This window comes from Equus quagga, chromosome 9 (genome assembly GCF_021613505.1).
Source record: "Equus quagga isolate Etosha38 chromosome 9, UCLA_HA_Equagga_1.0, whole genome shotgun sequence".
Lineage (NCBI taxonomy): Eukaryota > Metazoa > Chordata > Mammalia > Perissodactyla > Equidae > Equus > Equus quagga.
Genome location: NC_060275.1, coordinates 2,913,470 through 2,927,734, shown reverse-complemented (window position 1 = coordinate 2,927,734; position 14,265 = coordinate 2,913,470). Strand labels below are relative to the sequence as shown.

At 48.5% G+C, this 14,265-nt stretch overlaps 2 protein-coding genes across 10 annotated transcripts in view; one reads left to right on the top strand and one right to left on the bottom strand.

Annotated features, from left to right (window-relative positions):
- The window catches only part of MBP (myelin basic protein), a 142,000-nt gene that overhangs the window by 125,278 nt on the left and 2,457 nt on the right, over positions 1-14,265 (bottom strand). For 7 of the 9 annotated variants that reach the window (XR_006890133.1, XR_006890132.1, XR_006890134.1 and 4 more), the window contains exon 1: positions 14,020-14,147. The exons of the other annotated variants lie outside the window; for them this stretch is intronic. The gene's annotated coding sequence lies outside the window, so the exon portion shown is untranslated. Of the gene's footprint in view, positions 1-14,019; positions 14,148-14,265 lie in introns of those variants that run through there. 9 annotated transcript variants of the gene reach the window in all.
- Positions 414-14,263, top strand: LOC124244933 (translation initiation factor IF-2-like). Its single transcript, XM_046671988.1, has 3 exons — positions 414-582; positions 13,152-13,377; positions 13,687-14,263. The coding sequence occupies exons 1-3, from the start codon at positions 414-416 to the stop codon at positions 14,261-14,263; spliced, it is 972 nt and encodes a 323-aa protein (XP_046527944.1).

Sequence of the window (14,265 nt, the reverse complement as noted above, 5' to 3'; positions counted from 1 at the left end):
CAGTGACGTACATTGCAGGCACTCAACAAACACCTGTTAAGTGAATGAGAGAACGCAGAACTGAAACACTGAGCTATTCCCTCTACCCCAAACCACACGTGTGCCCACATGTACACACATGTACACACAAAGAGCACGAGACCCAACCTTGGATTGCCGCATCACACCTGACCAGAGCAACATGTGAACCGGGGGACGGTTGGAGGGGCCGACGTGGCCACGAGGACCAGCACAGCTGAGGAGCAGCTGAGGTGCCCCCAGCCTCGCACACCAAGGGAGCTAGGAGGGCTGGGGCCTACCTAGGGGCAGGGTCCCCCGAAAACGGAAACCCTTGTTCAAAAGTCATACAGGACACCGCAAAAAGGAAGTGGGGGTGGGCACCCCTGCCGTTCACGGGTGCTCCTGAGGAAACGATGGCCGGCGTGTGCTGCCCCTGCCCTGCAGACAGACCTGCCTGCCCCCAGCTCAAGGCGGACACCAGCAAGGCACGGCTGCCAGGAGCCCAGGAGGAGTGGGCACTTCGAGTGGCTGGAGGCCTGCACACGAGGCAGGAACATGCAGCCAGGACCAAGGGCGCCCATGGTCAAGGGCAAATGCAGACCCTCAGTAGGGCGGGACGGCATCCAACGTAGAGACGAGACGAGACAGGGACTCTGTCCGTCAGGAAGCAAGGCGGACTTGTGGTCCAGTAAGCGGGCGTCTGTGCTCAGCACATGAATTACTCATCACAATACGGAGGAACCAGCACTGACAGACTTTCAGCGAGGGTTCTTCTGTGAATCAATTATCTTTTCCAAAGCTCTCATTTAGAGATCATAGTCCACGTAAGCTTCATCCAAATGTTAAAACAGAAACATCTGAAACCAGGTCAGTATACAGCATCTGGTGCAGCCACTGGCCTCTGGGCAGAGGGCAGCCCGTTACCTGATCACAGCCTGGTCACCTGTGCAGACAGGTGACACGCGGGGGCCTTAACAGTTGGGCCTAAGGCTGGAGCTCTGACGGGACCTCAGCTGGGGTTTGTCTCCCTTCTTTCGTGAAGACCCAGAGGTTTAAGCCGCTCTGAGGAACGAGCGAACACTGCCCTCTCCCTCTCTGCCCACTGTCATCTCTGCCTTCCCTGGGTCTCCATGATACATGACCAAAACCTCTGTAATTAGTTACGAAACCCACCACTCAGCTCTGTGCAGAAAACTCCAGAACAGTGACGATGAGGATTAATCTAAGAAAAGGGAGGGGACGGCACTGGGACGTGGAAGACCAGAACTATCACCCTTCAGGGCCGCCTCTGACCACAGGTATCACGGTAACGGAGTATAATTCAGCAGAAAGAGGTCGGGAATAAACTTGGTGGGCTGAGTCCACGGTACATTTTTCAAATTCGTCTTTGACACATGTCAGGAAAGCTAATGAATTTGCACCACAGAGGTTTAGACTCAGAGAGATGACCATATCACATCAGCCCTCACAAAACACTGCCTGGGACCATTCCCATCGTCATGAGCAAATGTGTTTTGTTTTAAATGATGTGAAATTTTGTCCAGGTTTCCATCTACCCTCACATTAAACTTTACGTTCCTACAGCGCACTTATTTTGGTATTGCTATACACATGCATATTTATATCCACAGCCCACCGTGGCTTTCACTGCGACATTTCTCTGCATTCTTGGCAAGGTGGTTTGCCAGGTTTATGTACTTCTACATCCTACCTCCCCTCATATAATTTCAAGCCATCAGTCTGAAATGAATACGGTTAGCTTTTAATACCTGGTTTAAATCCTTCTATCTTCAAAAATAAGTCTTGACATACGAGAATAATGTTGAAATAAGAGAATCATCATCTCCCTTTTAAAACCACACCGCCTTTCATAGAGCAATATAAAATGATGTATTGAAGCTGTAAATGCACTATGCTGGTCCCTGAAATGTAATTTATCCTCTTTATATTTCTAGGAAGACAACCGCGCTGGTGTTTACACTTCATAGCTCCTTGGTCTCAGCTACTCCAAGGGTATTACACTTTCAGACATCAGAAAGAAACAGAATAAAAGCAACCAATCGCCCCCATACACACACACACGCTAAGAGAAACCTAGCTCGTAAAATATGAGATTCACTTTTATTTTATTAAATTCCTGTTTTATCTGCTCTTTTAAGGCAACACAATAAGCCAAATTCATCATGTCCCACGTTCTTCTGACTGGTGAAGGCAGATCGGGGCATATGACTTCTGCAAGATTCAGACTCTGCTATGCGCCAGCTGGATGATGATGACTGGGATCCGTGGACCCCATTAGGCTGCGGATGCAACAAATACCAGCACCACGCACTATGCAGAGGATACTGAGACGAGTCAAACACACTTTAAGCTTCCCAGAATGTAAGTGTGTAACGGAACATTTAAGCCCCTTGTAAGCAAAATGCTACTAAACCCGGGAAGAGAGCCTCTGCTGCTAAAAGCTGAGCAGGGAAGGCAGACGCCCTGGAAACAAGGTGAGGGAACAGCACAGGCGGACAGCGAACCAGGAACACTGGGAGGAATCCTGAGACCATCCGGACAGGCCACCGGGAGCGGCAGAAGAGCTGGCGAGTGAAGCGGGATGAGGGCAGGATAAACGCACGGCACAGTGTCCATTAGAAAGAGCTGGCGAGGCTCCTTCCTCCGCCAGGTGCAGCCCCGGGTCAGAAGTCCCGGGGCTCCCGGTCCACACGTGCTGCAGGGCATTTAGCAAAGGTCTGCCACGGGAACCTTACTTGTGGGCTTTCAAGTTCCCAAGAATAATCTAACGCACTTTCTGGGCAAGAACCTGGAACTGCACACATAGCATTTTGCACATCATAGACAGCCAATGAATTTTTTTTTAAATTAATCGTTCACTTGCTCTATTTGGGAAGCCTGTACCATAGCTCTCTATTTTTTGCTTTGGTAGCAAGTCTAGCAAAAATGTTAGGTTTCAGCTATACAAGAAACCGGATGAAGAATACAAGTATCCAGAAATATTCCTGGTCAGATACGCCAGGACCCACAAGACAGGAAACACAATATTATTCTCTGAATGTGGAGAAAGTGCCAAGAATAAGTGATACAAATGAAAACATGTTGTCAACATAGGACGTTATTTTCTGAGTCATTCTTTTTAACATGAAGCCAGTTTATCAGAGAAACAAAGAATTTCTTGATCGTATTAGAGCGTAAGTTTGTGAGCATATGGAAGGACGTTGAGATAAATTTGTGTCGACCTGGACAGACATCGGTGCTCATCATCCGCTTCCGTCCTTCACTCAGGGCATGGTCCTCAAAGTCCACCTGGAGCTCATAACATTCCTGGGCCTGATCCCCGAGACCGTGGTGTGGGGTGCCAGAGATGGGGTCCAGGACTCTGCATTTAACAAGGATTCTGGACAAAATGTAGGCAGGTGGTTGGCAGACCCCGCGGAGGAGACTTTAGGCATCAGCCTTGTCCCACAGCCTCAGGAGAAGATGCGGAGCGGGGCCGGCTGCCAATGCAGACACTTTGGCTGGGAGTCAGAATCTGCCACCCAGCCAGTCCCGCCCCTGCCGGCAACCTAACCGGACTCAGGGAAGTGTGATCTGTGTGTGTGGTGACCTCGAGTAGCTTTAGGTGTCCACATGGGACTCAGATGAAGCAGAGTCAGACGGAGCGAGTCTTCTTTCGCTCTGTGTAGGTCGGCGGTTGATGTGGAGGTGGCTTCGTGCGTCTGTGTGGTCGCTGCAGGAGGAGCTGTCCTTGCACGTGGCCTTTGCTTCTGCCTCAGGGTGACACTGACAGACTGTCCTCAGGGGAAGGGAGGGCAGGATGTGGCCTGGGGCTAGCACCCTCGGGGGAAATCCTACAGGGAGAAAAGGCAGGGCCACACTCCCGCAGCACAGCTCTCAAGCGGTGCACACGGCCACCAGGAGCCCCCCGCTTGCTCAGATGGTGGCGAGGACACACTCACAACTGGGCGGGCACCACGCTCACCACCCTCTCTAACAAAACCCAACCGTCGCCCGCTTCCGCCCTCCCACCCTCATCTCCCACGAACCAAATGAAAATGTAACTGAAATACAGAGGAGTCATCCCCTGGAGTACAAACTTCAGAAAACTAAACCATGGCGAGGCACGTCACACTATGGGCTCCCTATGTTTCCAAGCACGCCTTACACAAAGGCCCTCTCCCATGAGGCTTCCAGCCGGGAAGCCACTTGGTCACGGAGACGGCAGAACTCCGGAGTCCCCCGGGACCCAGCCTTCACCCGCCGCGGACCCGTGGCAGCCTCGGCCCTGTCGTCAACAGTTCGGGGCCTGTGGGGCACCCCTGGTGTCGGCCGACAGCGCCCTGAACTCTTGGGGCTGTGACACTGTCACCAAACTGTCCAGACGGTCAGCATTGAACACTGACCACTGACCAAAATGAAGCCTAACATAAAAGTACAATCAAGTCAACTCTCCTTTCAAAGGACATGTCAGCGCCAGTCACTATTTTCTAGATGCTTTTAAATCTGGGGAGATAGAAACTAAATTCAGGCCTTATTTGCAACATAGTCAGAATCAGTATGCTGTTAAAAGACATTGCATTTAATAGGATGTGATGAATGACTCTAGCAACTATTTCTGTGCTTTATAAGTTATAACCCATACTAAGGAGAAGCACGACATCCTCAAGAAAAACAGCTGAGGGGCTCTGAGTAGACACGAATTTCCTGTGAGGAAGCTGTGGCTTCACGCCTCAGAGAAACTCCCTCACACCCTGCAAGGCATCACCCCCTTGTCACCACGATCAGCCATGAACCCCTCTGCAAAGTCAGTACCAGTTGTGATGTGGTGTGTCGTATTGCCAATAAGAGAAATGCCCCTTATCTTCCTGCATTTGAAAATTTTGAGTGTTTCATATCTATTCCTTTCTTTTAAAATTGAGCTGTTTGCAAAGGGCCCAGTTTCTGAGCAGTGCCCAGCACTGGAGTCGCCTGCCATGGGGATGAGGCGGGAGCGTGGTGGCACCCCAGTGTGGGGGGCTGCCTGGGGGCCAGGAGGTGGCCTGCCGTCCCTCTGACCCAGGGGCCCCCGACTGGAGAAGGTGAAGTCTGAGACAGGAGTGAGAATGCCTGGGGTTTGGAAATGTGTCCTGAGACCTCAGGAATACAGGGTGAGCATTGCTGGCTGTCGCACACATCACTCGACAGAGCAGAGGAAGCCCAGGGTTTGACACAACCCACTGGAGCTCTGCCATTGCTCAGCGTGCCAGTCTCCTCGCTGGGGAAACAGGGCACAGAACTGCTCGGGTCCAGGGGTGGCCAAGGGATGGAGGGAGAACCACTCCAGGCTCCCGCGCCCTCACAAGGGGTGGTCTTCCTCACGGGGTGCTTTCGGGGTCCTGTGAGGACACTACCATTCTGATTTCTGTGTGTGCTTTTAGAAAATAAATCAGTTTGGGGGAGGGAGGAGATTAGTTAGGCCTTTTAATGGGTTTTATATACGTCATGAAAATATGATGTGTATACATGGAACAACAGATTTCACACAAAAACAATCCATTGTGCTGAGAAGACAGAGGACGGAGCCTTATTTAAAATCACGTCTGGGGAAAGGAGTGGCGGCTCTTCCCATACAAAGTGCTGCTCTGAGGTCCTGAGGATGAAGACACCACGGGGCAGCACCCGACGGCAGCCGCCCTCGGTCTCCAGGCGTGAGCAGGTGGGGGGCGTGTGTTGGAGTGTGTGGGTGTCAGGTGTGTGTGTGTCAGGGTGTGTCCGGTGTGTGTGTTGGGGGTGTGTGTGTGTGTCGGGGTGTGTGTGTATTAGAGTATGTGTGTTGGGGTGGCCATCTCCCAGGCCCTCAGCCCCTGAGACGTCCTCTCTCCTGTCTCTCCCCGTCTCTGCCTCCTGGCCCTGTCCTTCCCGGCTCTCTCTCCTCTTTGTTACTTGACTTAGGATATATTTTATATATTATTCTCTAATATAAAATTAAATACGTAATTTAGTTAACCACTTATCATGAATAAAATTTCATTTTCCTTCTCTTACCCTGAAAAATTGGTGAGCTGAATGTTAACCCCTTCACTCTAGAGGGCAGTGAATTAATTTAAAAGGAAATCAATTAAAACCCTTGCTCTGGTCACCTCAATGTCCTTGTCCTTTCTTGCGGCCAGTGCCCCTGTAGGTAAGTCGCTGCTGCATCCTGCCAGCCCCTGGATGTCTGGTGTGGACGCCGGCGAGCGAGCCGTCTTGGATGAGTCTGGAGGCGTGGAAGGAAAGGGGGAGGCTTCCTCAGGCCAGGAGGGGAGTGTGGCCTGCAGAAGGACTGTGGACTTTCCAGGAGGCGGTCCCGTGGGTGGTTCTCCACGCCTGTGCAGTGGACAGGGAAGGAGTTCCAGCTTATGCTCACGAGGGACTCACGAAAAATCCAGGCAAACAAGAAGGGAAAACAGCTGGGTCCCCAAAGCCTTGATTACCCCCAGATCTCTTCAAGTTTAGGCAGAATTGCCTGGTTCATAAACGCAAGAGGAGAGCCCAGATGCCGGGTTGAATTCACAGGCTGGGCGGATCCCTCCCCCCTACTCTGAAATCTGGGCCTTGCCTTGTCTGCAGGGCATAGCTCTCAGTGTAGGACCCCTCGACTGATTTATCGTGTAGTTCTTCTCGCTGGTCCCACTTGTACACATGACAATCGGGCGGACGGAGGTTCCCAACTCTCTTCTTCCTGTCTTGCCGTTGCCTCATTTTACTTCTACGTTCAGATTCTTCTTTGAGGCTGTTGATCTTCCCAGCTTTTCTGTCATTTCACCATCCTCCGTGTCATTCCCTCCAAACTTTACATGGGTTTATTCGTTGTTAGTACGAATTATTATTTCAAACAAAAAGTTACAGACAATAACACACAACTGGTTTATCTTTCCCTCAATAAAAGGAACACAGTCCCTTATTTGTCTAAAATCACAAAATATTTTTAAGGAATGAAGCGATATAGCTATAGCCAATTGCCTTCCTCGGGCACGAGCCCCTCCCTCCCCGACACAGGCGAGGGGCTCCCGGAGTTGGGGGGAAGCGCTGCTTCGCATGATTTCTATACGTACGACCCACACAGGTAATCACAACGTGTAGTGTTCTTCTGTGTATTTAAATTTTTTCAATAATATAAGATCACAATGTGTCAAATCTGTGAATTTCAGAGAAGGGTCCTTCAAGAGTTGGTTAGAATCATAGTGTATTTATTCATTTACAACTTGCTGTTTTCCATTCAACACTGTTACTTTGAATCTTACCCATGTTGATACTTGATATTCTAGGTAATTTAGTTTAACTTCTGTGAATACATCATAGTATATATCCACAATCTAACTCATGGGGCACTATTCTGTTTCTCTCTTTTTTTAGTATCAAAATCTTTACTCATCGAAATATGTAGGCATAGCTGAAGTAATGCTGAGGGGGAAATGTATAGCACAAAATGCTTACATCAGAAAAAGGAGAGGTCTCAAATCAATCATCTAAGTTCTAACTTGAGAAACTAAAAACGAAGAGCTAAATATATCCAAAGAAAGTAGAAGGAAGGAAACAGTAAAGATAATAGCAGAAACCAACGAAATTGAAAATCGGAAAACAACAGAAAAAAATCAATGAAACAAACAGCTAGTTATTTGGAAAAAAATCAATAAAATTGATCATTCTCTAGCAAGATTAACATCTAAAAAGAGAGAAGAGATTAATCACCACTATCAGGAATGAAATGAAGCGTATCACTATTAAAAGGGTAATGAGGGACTCGATGAACAACGTGACGCTCATAAATTCTACAACTTAGAAGAAATGGACCAATTCCTCAAAAACCACAAACGACCAAAATTCAACCAAGATGAAACAGATGACCTGAGTAATCCCCTAACTATTAATACAATTGAATTTTTAAATTACAAATTTCAAAAAAAGAAATCTCCGGGTCCAGATGGTTTCACTTCTACTAACCATTTAAAGAAGAATTAATGCCAATTTTATACAATTTCTTCCAAAGATTAGAAGAGGAGGGAATGCTTCCCAACACATTTGGTGAGGCTAGTATTACCAAAGCCAGCAAAGACTGTACAAAGAATGAAAACCACAGACCAATATTGCTCACGAACTCAGAAGCAAAAATCCTCAACAAAATATTAGCAAAGTAAATACAGCAACATATAAAAAAATTATACATATTAATTTTTTCCAGATATGCAAGGGCAGTTCAACACTTGAAAATTAATCAGTATCACCCTTCATACTAACAGGTTAGAGAAGAAAAATCACATGAGCATATCAATTGACACAGAAGAAACATTTGATAAAATCCAACACTCATTCATGACAAAGCCTCTCAGCAAGTTAGGAATAGAGAACTACCTCAACTTGATAAAGAACATCTACAGAAAAACCTATAGCTACATCATACTTAATGGTAAAAAGGTCAAGGCTTTATCCTTAGATCAAGAACAAGGCAAGGATGTCCACTCCTGCAACTCTTAGTCAACGTAGCGCTGGAAGTTCTAGCCAGTGCAATAAGACAAGAAAAAGAAATAAAAAGGATAGAGATTGGGAAGTGAGAAATAATACTATCTCACTTACAATGACATGATGGCCTGCATAGATATCACAAGGAATCTACCAAAAAACTCCAGACTTAGTGAGGACTTCAGCAAGGTTGCAGGATACCGGATCAACACACAAAAATTATTCACATTTCCATATACTAACAACAGACATGTAGAAATTGAACTTAAAAACACACCACCATTTGAAATTACTCCAAAGAAAAATACTGAGGTAGACTCTTTAAAAACACAGATTCAGAATCTGTAAGCTGAAAATTATAAAACACTGATGAAAGAAATAAAGGAAGATATAAATAGAGAGACAACCTGTGATCATGGAGTGGAAGACGCCACACAGTGAAACTTCTAATTCTCCCCAAATTGATCTATAAATTCCTATCAAAATCCTACCAAAGGTTTTATAGACATAAACAAGCTTATTCTACCATTTATATGGAATGGCGCAGCACCTGGAATAGCTAACACAATTTTGATAAGGAAGAACAGAGTGGAGGACTCGCGCTACCTGGTGTAAAGGTTTACTCTGTGGCTACAGTAATGAAGACAGAGGTCCTGGTGGAGGGACAGAAACCCACATCATGGAATAGAATGGAGAACCCAGAAATAGACACACAAATATGTGGAAATGATTTTTGACAAAGGCGCAAAAACAATTCGATGGAGGAAGGATCATGTTTTCAACAGACAGCCCTAGAGCAACCAGACGCTCCTAGGCAAGAACAAAAACAAAACAAAACAAAAAACCCTCAACCTAAACCTCACACCCTATACAAAAATTGAGTCGAAATGGACAACAGACTCAAGAGAAAAAATAAAATGATCAAACTTGTAGGAAAAAAATAGGAAAAAATCTTCAGGATCTCAGGCTAGGCTAAGAGTTCTTACACTTCACAAGAGAATCACAATCTATAAAAGGAAAAATTAATAAGCTGGATCTCAACGAAACGAGAAACTTTCTCTCTGCCGAAGACTGTGGAGAGGATGAAGAGACACGCTAAGCTGCCGGAAGAGAACAGCAAACCACAAGGACTGGCATCCAGCACAGAGAAAGAACCATCGAGCCCAAGCCGTCCAATTGGAAATGAGCAAAAGACACGAACAGATTGTCCACTGAGAGGTATGCAGATGGTGGATTCACACATGAGAAGATCTCTGGCATCATGATCCACGAGGGAAATGCAAATTAAAATGATGATGCACTATCACGCACACCCGTTAAAACAGCTAAACTAAAAGCAGTGTCAATGCCAAATGATGTCGAGGCTGTGGAGGTCCTGGATCACTCACGCCTTGCTTGTGGGACGTGAAATGGTGCAGCCATTCTGAGAGCATATGGCAGTTTCTTAGAAAATTAAACCTGTGCTTACCATATGACCTGGCAATTGCACTCTTGGACCTTTAGTCCAGAGGAATGAAAACTGTCCACGCAAACACCTGTACGTGGATGTTCATAGCAGCTTTCCTCACAACAGCCCAAAACCGGCAACGATCAAGTACCCCTCGAAGAGCAAATGGTTAAAACCAAATAACCATGGTGGTCCGTCCATACCATGGACTATTACTCAGACATGAAAAAGAATGAGCTGTAGACATACTTAGCCACTCAGATAGATCTGCAGAGAACAGTGTGTAGTGAAAAAAGCCAATCAAGAAAGGTTGCATACTGTATGATTCCATTCATATAGCACTCTGGAAATGATGAAATTGTAGAAAATGGGGAACAGACTAGTGGTTGCCAAGGGCTCAGGGTTGGGAAAGGGGGAAGTTGTCTGTGCCTCTAAAGGGCAGCAGGAGGGATCCTGTGATGAATCTGTCCTACCTGGCTGTCAGGGGTCACACGATTCTACACATGATAAAATGACACAGAACTACACACACACACACACACACACACTCACACTTGAGAGCATATAAACTGATGAAATCTGAAATCAATAAGGTGGATGGATTGTATCAATGTTAATTTCCTGGTTGTGATATTGTACTACAGTTCTGCAAGATGTTATGAACAGTATATGGATCTCCCTGTGTTATTTCTTACAAATTGCATGTGAAGCTACAATTATCTCAAAATAAAGTTTTTAAAAATTGCTTCTGGGAGCACCCTTTGTATGTGCCTTATGCCCACAGATTAGATTCTCCCTAGAGGACATGCTCAGGAACCGAACTGCTAGGTCACAGGGTATAGCCATCTTCAGCTTTTCTAGATTATTCTCTAAAGTGTCTGTTCCTATTTAAACTCCTACTCACAATAGTGTGAATTATCTCTTCTCTACATTTTCCCCAATACTTGGTAAAGTCAGAATTTTAAAATTTTTACCAGTATTATGGATATGAAAAACCATCCCATTGCTGGTGTGACTTTCAGTTCCCTGATTTTGATATTGTATTCGCCCCCCTGGGTTTTCTCTTTTAGACCAGCCTATTCACTCACATCTTTTTCTGTTGGGTGGCTTGTTTCATACTACTGAATTTTAGAATCTTTTACATATTCCAGCTACGTCACCTAAGCCTGTTTATCCTCATCATCCAGGCATCCACCTATTTTTTAGAACAGAGCCTTACACCTACTCAGTGTGTTCACAGAGTCCAGGACAAAATAATGCTCAGAGTCACATTTTGAACTTTTAACAGTTCTTGAGTCTGAGACGTTCCTAACAGCATGTGAGTTGTCCCTGGTTGCAAGGTGAGGGAGAGTCCCCTCGGACGGCAGCTTCAGCTCCCGCCTGAGACTTCCACCCTCCTTTCTGTGCTCCTGTCCTGCGGATGTCAGACCTGCCTCGCCAGCCCCAATTCCTGGCAGTAGTTGCTAATATGTACCTCCTACCGGTTCCATTTCTCTGGTTGAAGCCTTACCACGATAGAATTAGATGGAGATATGAAATCTGCTCAGGAGAACGGACCAGCTGTTCACGCAGCATCTCTGTTTAGCGGGGGCATCAAGGTCTCCCCGTATATTTACTGTTGCGGTAAACCCAGTTCCCAAAGCCCCCAAATTCAGGCCTATTTAAGCTTCCTGCAGTGTCTCTAATGGACCAATAGGAGTGCCTTCCTGCTTAATGTCCACTTATTAAAAATTATACTAAGTAACTAGAATACTTTCTTTTGTCCTTTATTGACAGCTAAGGATGTTAAGGGGAGGATGACTAACAGACCCATGACAGCACCCTTAGAGTCAAACCATTCTGAAGAAGCCGATTTTGTTGGGCGTGGTCACTCATTAGCGGTGGAATTTTACAAGGAAAGAGAAATGGAAGGCAGCTCTATAAGTCTGCAAGGTGTCCTGCTCACCAAGGCTGGGCAGGGCTGCACCTGGGGGCTGGCAGCAGACTCCTGAACTGAATCCTGTGCACCCCTGGGGCATCTCTGTGCCTTGGTTTCCTCGTCAGTAAAACGAGGGTATTAGTAGGGTAGTTCTATCAAATGAGGGTGTCCTAGGGGAGTCACCACCTTAATGAGGTGATACACAGCTCTCACAAGAGAGCTTGGCAATTTGTAAGTGGCCAATAAATGCTACCTGGATACTTGGATAGAAAAGCTACAGAGGCGGTTGCCAATCTTGTGTCAAATTTTTAAAGAGTCTAGAGAGAAACTAAAAATCAAACAAAATAACCTTCAATTAACATTTTAAAATTCAGGCAGAAATAGGAAAATTCTAAGAAAGCTGGGTCTCTACTCTTTTCCAGCTTTTGGCAGACACGTTCAATCATTGCAGTCATTGCTGTCTTGGGCCAGACACAAGACCCGACGGTCAAAACCGCGAAGGAGCAATTCAACGTCGAAACACAGAACACGTAACATGTCTTAAACTGTCTTATCTTTGGACCAAAACATGATACTTTAGAAAGATTTTCAAAGTGGATTTGAACCAAATAACTTTTGTCTAACCTCTAGTTAATAAAAGTAGTCATTTCACAACATTTAAATCCTTGGGAGTTACGGTTAACCAACATTTTACAGTAATTTTTAACTGGATTCTCTCCCTTCAGGTTTTTGTTTATCCCACTTGAAAAAATAAAACCACTGACGGCACTTTTCCCCGGCCGGTAGAAGCACAGCCATTAGGCTACCCGCCTTCCTGCTGGTCACCTGGCCCATCCTTCACTGAGGGCTGCTGGGTTCCAGGCTCCCCCCAGCTCTGTACACAGGCCCCATGGTCTAAAAGGGCCCCCACCTGGCAGGGGTGGCCTGCCATTGGGCCTGTGCTGCAGGATTGAGCCTGATTCAGGGTGGTCCCCGACTCATGGGTGACAGTCTGTAAAGTGTCTCCCTGGGCTTGGCAGGCTAAAATCATCTCCAGAACCCACAGGTCTTAAATAGGATGCACCCCGGAGTTCTCTTCCTCTGAAAAAACTCTCTTTCTAGCTGGGTGTGGGTGTCCGTTGCCACAACAGCCAGGGGCCCCTCTCAACCACATTTACAGCCCTCCCCACACATGCCAGCTCTCACGTGCCTTCCAGGGACGCAGAGATAAACTGAGCACGTGTTGTTGACTCTCACGTTGTCGCAAGAGGAAAACAGAGAATCAGGAACCAGAATGTGCCTATTTCCTGCCAGAGTCTTACTGAGGTCCCCAAAGAAACGGAAACATTTTTCCAAACCACACTCGCCTTCCGAAACAGGGGGCGAAAGTAGACCCTAAAAGAAACGAGGCGCTGCCCACCCGTGACCCCCAGGACCTAGAGCCACCTGGGCGTCAGCGGAGTGACAGGAGAACACGCGACACCCTCGGGAACCAACTCAGTGCGTGGGGGCCCAGGAGGGGGTCACGCACCAGGGGCGCAGGTGGGCCCAGGTGGGTTACAGGTGGCGCAGGTGGCTGCAGGCGGCGTGGCCCCAGCGGGACAGGCCCTGCCAAGGCGGAAGCCAGGCGCGTCGCCTGTCGCCGCCCTGGTCTCTCAAAGGGAAATTGTGCTTCGTCTGGGGTGGGGGAGGCGGGGTCGTCCCCTGGGCTCCAGGTGTGGAATCAGGAAGCACTTCACTCCGGGGGGCACCCTCAGCCCGCCCGTCAGCTCGCCTACAGCACCCGACTCCGCCCAGCCAGAGCGGCCTTGCGACCTTTGTCACCTCCCACCCCGAAACCCCACCCCCACCCCACCCCTAGGAACGCGCGCTCTTCCCGCGACCCCAGCCACCCGGCCTGGCCAGAGACCACACCTGGAAACCCGTCGGATTCCAGCCCCGCCGCCATAGGCCAGCGTCTACACCTGCTCACACCCCCTCGCAGGGAGGCCACCGAGCTGCTACCTGACCTGACACCTGCGCCGCTGCCCAGGGGAGCCCGGCGAGGGCCCCGAGTCCGGCGCGGGGAGGGAACCCCGGCGTCGGCCCCCTCCAGCCCCGCGCCCCCGGCTGCGGGTCCTGCCCGGGTCCCCGCCGTGCCCTGCTCCGAGGGCGCGGAGACCAAGCGACCCCGCCGCCGGCGAGGATCACCCACCGCGCTGCGCTCGCTGCTCCCAGGCCGCCTCTCCGCCGCTCCGGCCCCAAGTGTGCGCAGCGCGGGGCCCCGGGGCCGCCGGCGCCGCCTTCCGGGGTCGAAGACGCGGGCCGCCAGGGCCGGAGGCTCGTCCTCGCTGCGCGCGGCGGCGGTGACTGACGGCGGCTGCTCCCGGGGCGGCGCGCACCCCGCCTCCCCTCCCCCGTCCCTCCCCCGCCTCCCGGGCTTCCTGCGAGCCAGGTAAAC

Bases quoted from the DNA above. Each gene is read 5' to 3' on its own strand.
- LOC124244933 (XM_046671988.1), top strand. From the start codon at position 414: ATGGCCGGCGTGTGCTGCCCCTGCCCTGCAGACAGACCTGCCTGCCCC. The intron at 583-13,151 runs GTCAAGGGCAAA...AGTCTTACTGAG, and splicing joins CAGGACCAAGGGCGCCCATG to GTCCCCAAAGAAACGGAAAC. The intron at 13,378-13,686 runs GTGGGTTACAGG...CCCCACCCCTAG, and splicing joins AGGGGCGCAGGTGGGCCCAG to GAACGCGCGCTCTTCCCGCG.